This window comes from Cynara cardunculus, unplaced genomic scaffold (genome assembly GCF_001531365.2).
Source record: "Cynara cardunculus var. scolymus isolate 2C unplaced genomic scaffold, CcrdV1 Un_Scaffold_6654, whole genome shotgun sequence".
NCBI lineage: Eukaryota > Viridiplantae > Streptophyta > Magnoliopsida > Asterales > Asteraceae > Cynara > Cynara cardunculus.
The window spans coordinates 6,966-17,784 of record NW_020203092.1 but is presented as its reverse complement, the minus strand read 5'-3'; the positions used below and the strand labels follow the sequence as shown (position 1 = coordinate 17,784).

The 10,819-nt window shown below is 31.6% G+C and overlaps 1 protein-coding gene across 1 annotated transcript; it reads left to right on the top strand.

Moving 5' to 3' along the window:
• The first annotated feature begins 5,851 nt into the window (after nt 1–5,851).
• On the top strand, nt 5,852–9,566 carry LOC112504725 (leucine-rich repeat receptor-like serine/threonine-protein kinase BAM1). The gene is made up of 2 exons (XM_025108663.1): nt 5,852–8,506; nt 8,959–9,566. The coding sequence occupies exons 1-2, from the start codon at nt 5,920–5,922 to the stop codon at nt 9,381–9,383; spliced, it is 3,012 nt and encodes a 1,003-aa protein (XP_024964431.1). The 5' UTR covers nt 5,852–5,919; the 3' UTR covers nt 9,384–9,566.
• Nucleotides 9,567–10,819: the final 1,253 nt, after the last annotated feature.

The window sequence follows — 10,819 nt, the reverse complement described above, 5'->3', positions numbered from 1 at the left end:
TTGAGTTTTAAGTAATATGCATTAATAAACCGTACTTTACGCATAAAAAATGGTTTTTAAGAGTTTTTGTCAAATGCTTTATAATATAATATATATATATATAATATATCAACTTCCCCAGAGTTTTTGGTAGCACAATCGAGACATCGACAAGTTCTCTACCTCTGTAGGGATGGAACAACAGAAGTTTTAAGACAAAGCATGACTAGTTAGAAAAATAGTTTTCCATGTGATTAATTATACAAAAACTAAATAAACAAAAATTGCATAACAGCTCAAATAGGAAAAAGTCAAAATTAAAACGTAAAACAATAGATTTTGGGCCTAATGGTTGGCCCAATGTGTGTGGCCCATTGAGACCTCGCTGACTTGGTCGTGAACCCTATAACTCCTATCAGATTAAAGTTACAAGCGTTTAAATTTTTTATATCTGGTCATGTTCTTATCGTCCATTAAACGTTTCCTCAAACTAGGGGTGAACAAAAAACCGTCAACCCGTGAAATCCGCCCAACCCAACCCGTTAACAACCCAATTAAATCCAACTCGTCTACCCGCCAAACCACTCACCCGCCAAACCGCTAACCCGCTAATTAGGAGGGTTGAAATTGGGTTCAGCCTAGCTCAACCCGCCCAACCCGTCAACCCGTCGCTAATATATAATTTTTATAAAATTATATATATATATATATATGGTTATTATGTATATATATATATTAATAATGTATAAATTTTATATAATTTTTATTGATATTATATTTTGTTTTATTTTAACTAAACGTATAGGTTACCAAAAGAGATTCACGATCAAAGAATGATGACAAATAATCAAAATAATAAGGAAAATTATTGATTTTTTTTTTGCAGCAACAACAATTTGATATGTTGGAAAATATGAATGATATTGATAGATATTTGATGAACGAATCCATCAATCTATGACGCTTTTAAAGAGTTAAATTAGAAAAATGTCTTATCTAAAAGAGTTCCAATATGTTTATAGGATGGTTTTGGACGTCTTAACAAATTCTATTATGTTTTTAAAATAAAGTGTCGTATTAGTTATATTATACAACACGACTTGAAAAAATGTCATATGAGCATAGGTGTCCTATAAATAGATGAGTTTACGGGACACTTCTCAAAATGTTTCTATAAAATAACTAATACGACATTTTATTTAAAGATCATTCTAAAACACTTGTTGAAACGTCAAAAAACGTCCTATAAACCTATTGCAACATTTTTAGTAGGACGCTTTATAGTATGTTCTATTAACTTAAGATTTATGAATTATTTCATTCGTCAAATTATGTAACTACTAACCCGCCAACTCAACCCAACCCAACCCGGCTCAACCCGCAAGGGTTGGGTTATACTTTTGAATGAGTTGGGTTGGATTGAGATTTTCCAAACCACCATAATTGGGTTGGGTTGTAAAATTGTTGTAAACCGCCCAACCCAACCCGCGTTCACCCCTACCTCAAACTGTTTAATTTGCTCTGAAACAAAATCATATATACATTTATTTACAGCTTGAAATAACGTACAAATGAAGATACGAAGAGATACAAAAAAAAAAAAAACTAACAGAAATTTAAAAAAAGTCAAACTCGCACCAAAATAACGTGCATGATTAGAGTAAAACCGAAGAAAACAAATCTAAATAAAAACAAAACTGAATGACACAAAACGTAATTAAAAAGCATGAATCAATAAAAATCATATAAATATTAATTTACTTATTAAACAATAAGTCTATAAGATAATAACATCTCAAGGTCTCGACACTATTAATTAAAATTGCTTTTACTGTAAATAGAATTTCAAAATCACAACATTCGTAAGGTACACATGTCCTTACAACATTATGTGATAATATTACTGGTTTATGTCGTACAATGACATTCAACTAATTATTATTCCACAGTTAATAATTAAAATAAACTTTTTTAATTGAAATTCTAATATTTTAAAAATATATATAACGTATTCTCTCAACATGCGGAAATAAATAACGTGACAATTTTTTAACAAATAAATATTTATTAGATTATGTAACCATCATAATTATATCTCGTTTAATGACACAATTTACTTTTCAATTAGTCCAAATGAAACCCCCATTGCATTTATTTGAACATTTATTTCAATAATTCCGTAAACAACAAATATATAATATGAAAATTAAAATAATAGTTAATTAAAATTATCCGATAAAAATCGTTTGATGATGGTTAAAAAAATATTTGGTTCAAGTAAATTCAATTTTTATGTTTCATGCACTTCTTTGTACTAGAAGGGTACTCGCACAATGCAACGAGATATATCTTCATTTTAATGCTTTATTTTATTTTTTGTCTTTGTTGATATAATACGGTTTATGTGGTTTTGAGAAAGATAATGTTTTTTACTTTTGAATAAACATAAATTTGAAGTCATCATAAAAATATGGAAAAAAAATCCCTTTGTGGCCATGTTGGTTCAAATGCGGCGATTTCGAGCTACCTGCAAAGCAGGTGGTTGCCCTGCAATTAGTCAGCTCGCATAGCAGGTTGGATATCCAGGATAATAAAAAAAATATGAAAAAAAAATATATCGATACTAATATCAAATTAACTATTTAAAATATCACATTTTTTTGTACAATTTATTTAATTCAATTTTTCTTATTATAATTTAATTTAGGTCAAATAGTGAAGTAATTTATTTTTGGCTTAACAATAAAATTTTATAAATATAACGATTATATTAGAACTCAATGATTATCCTAATTATATTTTATATTTTTTGTATTTAAAATGAGATGTTTATTCTGTATTTGATTATGTTTATCTGCAGTTAGTTATACGAATTCAAAAATGGAGTTTTAATAAGTTGTACTTACGTACAATTTACTTGTAATCTTAAATTTTAAGTAATATAATTAATACATAATACTTCATGCATAAAAAAATGGTTTTTAAAATTTTTGTTAAATGTTTTATAATATAGTATAGATATGAATAAAATAAAATAAAAAATTAGAATAAAGTCATAAAATTAATATTTCTTTGTATATGAACAATATTTATTCTACCAAAAGACTTTTGGCCTAGCGGCATCATAGTCTTTGGCTTCCTAGAAAATCAGAGGTTCAAACTTTACCAAATTTAAGGAGCATATGAGTTTATTTGTTGCATTTGCCATATATAAATTTTATATATTTAAGAAAACAAATAATTATTCTCTGTGATTTTTTTGTGAGACCCGTAAGACCAATTCTCAACCTTTAGATTAGATTTACAATCCGAACATTCTTAATCACAAAATTGCCACGAGACTTCTCAATAATCACAAAATTGCCACCGTGCAACTTTAGACTATTAAATCATTAGCTTGTAAAGTTGATCAATAAACATAAATTGGAACCTTTGGTCTCACGTGAACACAACCCTATATATATATATATATATATATATATATATATATATATATATATATATACAGAGGAGCGATCAAATGAAAACCACCCTATTTATAAAAACCGTACAAACCAATCTCATATGTCGATTTCATTGTTTAATCTTATGAAATTTTTTAATGAAATTGTTTTATCTTGTGAAATTGTTTCATATAATATTTTTTTTGATGAATTTGTTTCATATATGGTTATGAAATTATTTCATATAATATTTTATAAAATTTTAATGAAACTGTTTCATGTATTTCTCTAAAATTAAAATAATGAAGATGATAATATCCATGATTAACACCGTCCACAATAAAAATGGTTAATCAACCTCTTATAATTACAAAAAAGTGAACAAAATGAAAAATTATTATTGGTTGATTGAGGTTTTCACGGTTTTTACAAATTGAGTGGTTTTTATTTGAATGTTCCCATATATATATATATATATATACACACACACACACACACACACACATTAGAAGAATACTTGTGCAATGCCTCGAGATACATCAAGATAATATTTTGTTATATTTTTTGTCATTGTCAATATAATACGGTTTTATGTGATTTTGAGAAAACAATAATGTTTTTCTTCATTAAAATTTGAAAAAAATATATCGAAATTAGTATCAAAGTAATTTTTAAAAAATTCTCGTTTTTATGTCATTTGTTTAATTCAATTTTTTTTATCATAACTTAATTTAGGTTTAATAATAAAGTAATTTATTTTTGGCTTAATAATATAATTTTTATAAGAATAATAATTAAGTATTTTGTTGTAAGTATAACTCAATAATTATTCTAATTATATTTTAGATTTTTTATATTTAAAATGAGATGTTTATCCTCTATTTTATTATGTTTATCTACAGTTAGTTAGACGAATTCAAACATTGAGCTTTAATAAGCTGTACTTACGCACAATTTACTTGTAATCTTGAATTTTAAGTAATATGCATCAATATACAGTATTTCATGCATAAAAAATAGTTTTTAAGAGTTTTTGTCAAATGCTTTATAATATATTAGTAATATGTTTTAGTTAATTATGTTATCATGTTTTAGTAATTCCTTTTTACAACAAGTCCTACATATAAAATTAATATAAATTATATAAAATTTATAAGGAAAAAAATTATAATTTTAAAATAGAAAGATTATTTTTTATTTCTGAAAATTTAACTAAATTTTTTGTTAAATAAATATTGTTACACCAAATATAATGTTTTACTATTTGTAACATCACCTTGTTTTTGTAAAAGATGGTTAAATAAATATTATTTCTAATACAATTTTTTGATAATAGATGATGACTCCATTCGATTAATAACAAAATAATCTATGAATTAGCTTAAAAAATTATTTTCAATTAAGATTAATTCATATATAAAACCTTTTTTTTATTCTTTTCATGATAACTATTATTATTATTATTAAAAACGAAATCTATATATTTATACTGGTCATTGGGAATTAGTATTTTTATAAGGTTTTTGAAATTAACATTTTAAGGAGTTTGTTGTGAATTTATATTTAAAAACTAAAAAGGTACTCGTGCAATACATCGATATATATCTTGATTATATTGTTTCATTTTTTATTTTGGGTCTATCGATGTTATAATGCGACTTTATGTGGTTTTGAGAAAAAAAAGTTTTTATTTTTGAATGAAATACAAATTTGAAGATATTATAAAATTTTTAAAAAAATAAACAATATTAGTATTAAATTAATTATTTAAAAATTCTACTTTTTGTGTAATTTCGTTAATTCATTTTTTATTATAATTTAACTGAAGTTTAAAAATGAACTATTTTATTTTTGGTTTAATAAAATAATTTATTTAAGATAATAATTAAGAATTCTGTTAGAACTCAATAATTATCTTAATTATGTTTTGAATTTTTTATATTTAAAATGAGATGTTTATCTTCTATTCGATTATGTTATCCGCAGTTAGTTACACGAATTCATACATGAAGTTTTAATAAGTTATACTTATACATAATTTACTTGTAATCTTGAATTTTAAGTAATATGCATCAATATACAATACTTCATGCATAAAAAATAATTTTTAAGAGTTTTTGTCAAATACTTTATAATATAAATATTGATATTGATAAAAATAAAAACTAAAATTATGGTATTACATAAAATTTATTTAAAAATTATTAAAATATTAAATGCACCGAATATTTTATATAATTAATAGTAAGTTATTGAAATAAAGTTAAAAGTTAAATGTAATTTTTATTAAAGATTTTTGACTTTTAATTTTAGAAAAACTAATAAATAAATTATATTTAAGTTAAGAAAATCCATTTTGAGCCAAATTTATATAAAAAACACATGATCTCACTCACTCTCTACTCCCGTCCTACTTTACCCACCCCCACCTTCTTCTTCCTTCCCATTTCTCCTCTCTCTAACAAACCAGTAGAGAGAGAAAGAGATTGCCATTAACATGAGCTTCCTCTTCCTCCTCCTTCTCTTACTACTCATACCGAACTCCTTTGCCGCCAAATCTGGCCGCTTGCCGGAATATTCCGCACTTCTATCCATCAAATCCGCCATTACCGACGATCCACAATCATCTCTCTCCACCTGGAACCTTTCTACCACCCACTGCTCTTGGTCCGGCGTCATTTGCGACTCTAGACGTCGCGTTGTTGACCTTGACATCTCTGGCCTTAATCTCACCGGTACTCTCTCATCCGACATTGGTCACCTCCGCTACCTCCTAAATTTCACCATCGCTGCCAACAACATCGCCGGTGTTATTCCACCGGAGTTCTCCTTCATTACCGGCCTGCGTCTCCTCAATCTCTCGAATAATATTTTTAATGAAACGTTTCCGCCGGAACTTTCTAGCCTCAAGTCTCTGCGAGTGCTTGACCTTTATAACAACAACATGACTGGCGACCTTCCCGTTGCCATCTCCGAAATGACCAATCTCCGTCACCTCCACCTCGGCGGAAACTACTTCTCCGGCATAATTCCGCCGGAGTACGGCCGGCTGCCGTTCCTTGAGTACCTTGCTGTCTCCGGGAACGAACTCACTGGCCCTATCCCTCCGGAAATCGGAAACTTAACAAACCTCCAGCAGCTCTATCTTGGTTACTACAATGGTTACACCGGCGGTATTCCTCCAGAAATCGGTAACTTATCAAGCCTCATCCGTTTCGATGCTGCTAACTGTGGTCTCTCCGGCGAAGTTCCTCCTGAAATAGAGAAGCTTCAAAACCTAGACACGTTGTTCTTGCAAGTAAACGGGCTCTCCGGATCTTTAACCAAGGAGCTCGGAAGCTTAAAGAGTTTGAAATCAATGGATTTATCAAACAATATATTCACCGGAGAAATTCCCGACTCCTTCAAAGAGCTCAAGAATCTCACCTTACTCAATCTGTTCCGTAACAAACTTCACGGCTCGATACCGGATTTCATCGGAGAACTGCCGCAGTTAGAGGTATTGCAGCTGTGGGAAAACAATTTCACCGGCAGCATTCCGCAAGGTCTGGGCAAGAACGGGAAGCTACAGATCCTTGATCTGTCTTCCAACAAACTCACCGGCACACTTCCTCCGAATCTGTGCACCGGAAACAATCTCGAAACGGTAATTACTTTAGGAAATTTTTTGTTCGGTCCGATTCCGGCGTCTCTAGGTCAATGCCAATCGTTGAATCGAATCCGAATGGGCGAAAATTTCCTAAACGGTTCGATTCCGAAAGGGCTTTTTAGTTTGCCACATCTCTCACAGGTTGAGCTTCAGAACAACCTTCTCTCCGGCGAATTCCCGGTGACCGATTCTGTTTCCGTCAACCTCGGTCAGGTCAGTTTGTCCAACAATCGCCTAACTGGTCCATTACCCGCTAGCATCAGCAACTTTTCCGGCGTACAGAAGCTTTTACTTGATGGTAACAAGTTCACCGGCCGCATTCCCGGCGAAATAGGGCAATTGCAGCAGCTATCAAAGATTGATTTCAGTCACAACAGTTTATCCGGCGAGATCGCCCCGGAGATCAGCCAATGTAAGCTGTTAACGTATGTGGATCTTAGCCGTAACCAACTTTCCGGCGAGATCCCAACTGAAATCAAAGGCATGCACATTTTGAATTACTTGAATCTTTCTCGTAATCATTTGGTGGGCAGCATTCCAACCTCCATAGCATCAATGCAAAGCTTAACATCTGTTGATTTTTCGTATAACAATCTTTCCGGTTTGGTTCCCGGCACCGGTCAGTTCAGTTACTTCAATTACACTTCATTTGTGGGCAATTCCAATCTCTGTGGACCTTATTTGGGACCTTGCAAAGAAGGGGTTGCAAATGGCACCCATGAACCCCATTCAAAAGGGACACTTTCTGCTTCTGTGAAGCTTCTTCTTGTTATTGGGTTGCTTCTTTGCTCCATTGTCTTTGCTGTTGCAGCCATTGTTAAAGCTCGATCGATAAAGAAAGCAAGCAAAGCTCGATCTTGGAAGCTAACCGCTTTCCAGCGGTTAGATTTCACTTGTGATGATGTTCTTGATAGCTTGAAGGAAGATAACATCATTGGGAAAGGAGGAGCTGGGATTGTTTACAAAGGGGTGATGCCAAACAATGAGCTAGTAGCGGTCAAAAGATTGCCGGCGATGAGTCGTGGTTCTTCTCATGATCATGGATTCAATGCCGAGATTCAGACTCTCGGGAGGATTAGGCATCGGCATATCGTGAGGTTATTAGGGTTTTGTTCCAACCATGAGACAAATTTGTTGGTTTATGAGTATATGCCGAATGGGAGTTTGGGAGAAATGCTTCACGGGAAGAAAGGCGGTCATCTTCTTTGGGATACAAGATATAAGATTGCGATCGAGGCTGCAAAGGGACTTTGTTATCTCCATCATGATTGCTCACCGTTGATCCTCCACCGTGATGTGAAATCAAACAACATCCTTTTGGATTCCAATTTTGAAGCTCATGTGGCCGATTTCGGGCTTGCCAAGTTCTTGCAGGATTCCGGAACCTCCGAATGCATGTCCGCCATTGCTGGTTCTTATGGCTATATCGCCCCAGGTATAATCTCAAGATCCTTGCTTCAGATGCTTCATAATAACCTATAAATTCTTGCAAGAAATTTCATTTATAATGCTTAATATCTTTATCTTGTGTTGTTTACACGGGTTTCTCACATTATTGGATTTGAATATCTAAATGTTCTAATAGACTGCTTTATTGGACTTAAGTTTATATGACGAAACAATTGTGCATTTAGTTATGATGCTCAAAAGTGCATTTCGAACTTATTGCAACACATTTACATAGGATGCACAATTGCTTGATCTTGTAAATTTAAGTCTTATAAAGTAGTCTGTGAGGACATTTAGACATTTGGTGTTGTGTACAACCAATCTTGTTGTAGTCGTTTAATGTCATCTTGGTTATATGGGGTTCTTGAATCAAGATTCAAGCATGCATCTTTATGTTGGTGTAATTGGTAAAAGATTATGTTTTCTTTATGTTTGCAGAGTATGCTTACACGCTAAAGGTCGATGAAAAGAGCGATGTGTACAGCTTCGGTGTGGTTCTTTTGGAACTGGTAACAGGGCGGAAACCGGTTGGGGAGTTTGGAGATGGTGTAGACATTGTTCAATGGGTTAGAAAGATGACAGATGGTAACAAAGAAGGTGTTCTCCAAATCTTGGATCCAAGACTCTCCACCATTCCAATCCATGAGGTGATGCATTTGTTCTATGTAGGCATGTTGTGTGTTGAGGAACAGGCTGTCGAACGCCCCACCATGAGAGAAGTCGTTCAAATCTTAACGGAGCTTCCAAAGCCTCCAAACTCGAAGGTCGCGGCAGATGGAGATTCCATGGCGGCGGCCACCACCACGGCTCCGCCATCACCCACCATGGAATTAGGTGGCAAAGGTGATCTTCTAAGCATCTGAAAAGAAAAGAAGATGAATTGGTTATTTGGGGTGGTTAATTAGGATTGGTTTTAACGTGATGATGGGTTTTATGTAAGTAGTTGGTTTTAGAAGTGTAATATGTGCATAGTAAGATTGGTTGGGGGGATCTCAAGTGATGTATTGTACTTTCTCTAATTCTATCTTCACAAATATGTTCCATCACTCTTACCTTTCTTTTCTTTCTAAATTTGTAGATTTTTGGAGCAAACTTTTCATAAATCTTCAAACTCTCTGAAATAATATAGCTCTTAGAGATATTTTTTTTTATTATTAATCTGGATATCCAACCCGCTATGCGAGCCGACTAATCTCAAGACGACCACCTACTTTGCAGATAGTTTGGAGTCACCGCGTTAAAACCTTCGTGACCATAAGAAGATTTTTGTTCCTCTTTGGATTTGAACTTGTAACTTCCTGGTACTTTTGATCTTTTGAGTCAAGCTCAAACCAATCAGGCACTACGCTTGTGGTTGTTAGAGATATTCTTAATCCTTATCATTTGAAAATTTTGTAAATATATAATTATTACTTTGAAAATTTTGTAAATATATAATTATTACAGTTTTTAATTAACATTCTGACAATTATATTTTTAATAACGAAAGAAGTAATTTTTTTTCATCTTATAATAAGGATAAAATTGAAAAAAATAGATATTTATTTTTAAAATGGACATTACTTAATAAAAATTTGAAATTATTTTTTTGAGGAAAAATGCACTTTCTCTATCTCTTGTGTCTATATTTTTATTTATGTTTACTTAAAAAGAGTGTTCAGTTTTAAAATAGATAATTAACTTTTTGTAGATAATAAAAAACTAATACAGGAAATAAACTACTTAACGATGAAATTATCATTTAATTAATTAGAAATTATAAATAAATAGTGTGAATTTCAATTAAAAAGACAATATTGTGGGAAAGTAAGAAGAGAAAATTTGATGAAATGTTTGTGTGTGAATTATTTGGAAAAATCCGAAAAGAATATGCATATGTGAACCGACGTTATAGATTAACATGCATATGTGAACTGACGTTACATATTATTCATACGAGTTTACTTATGAATCTTCAAATGATTCTTTTTAATGTTTTACATACAAACCTTTCTTTCTTACTTTTTTTTTATGATATATAACATCCTTATTTGAACCTACCACTGCATACATACATACATACATACATACATACATACATACATACATACATACATACATACATACATACATACTGTTAGTCCCGAAGGGCAAGGCAATAAGCAGAAAGTAATTGTAGAAGGGGGGGTTGAATACAATTACACAGATTTTTTCAACTTTTTAATTCTTATTGATTTATATCAAGAATTAATACACACAGAAAAACAAAAGATTGTTGCGGAAGATAGGAAAGGAAACCCTAACCTAAACAATCTTACAA

Coding starts and splice junctions, on each gene's coding strand:
- LOC112504725 (XM_025108663.1), top strand. CDS start 5,920: ATGAGCTTCCTCTTCCTCCTCCTTCTCTTACTACTCATACCGAACTCC. Junction 8,507..8,958: donor TTATGGCTATATCGCCCCAG/GTATAATCTCAA, acceptor TTATGTTTGCAG/AGTATGCTTACACGCTAAAG.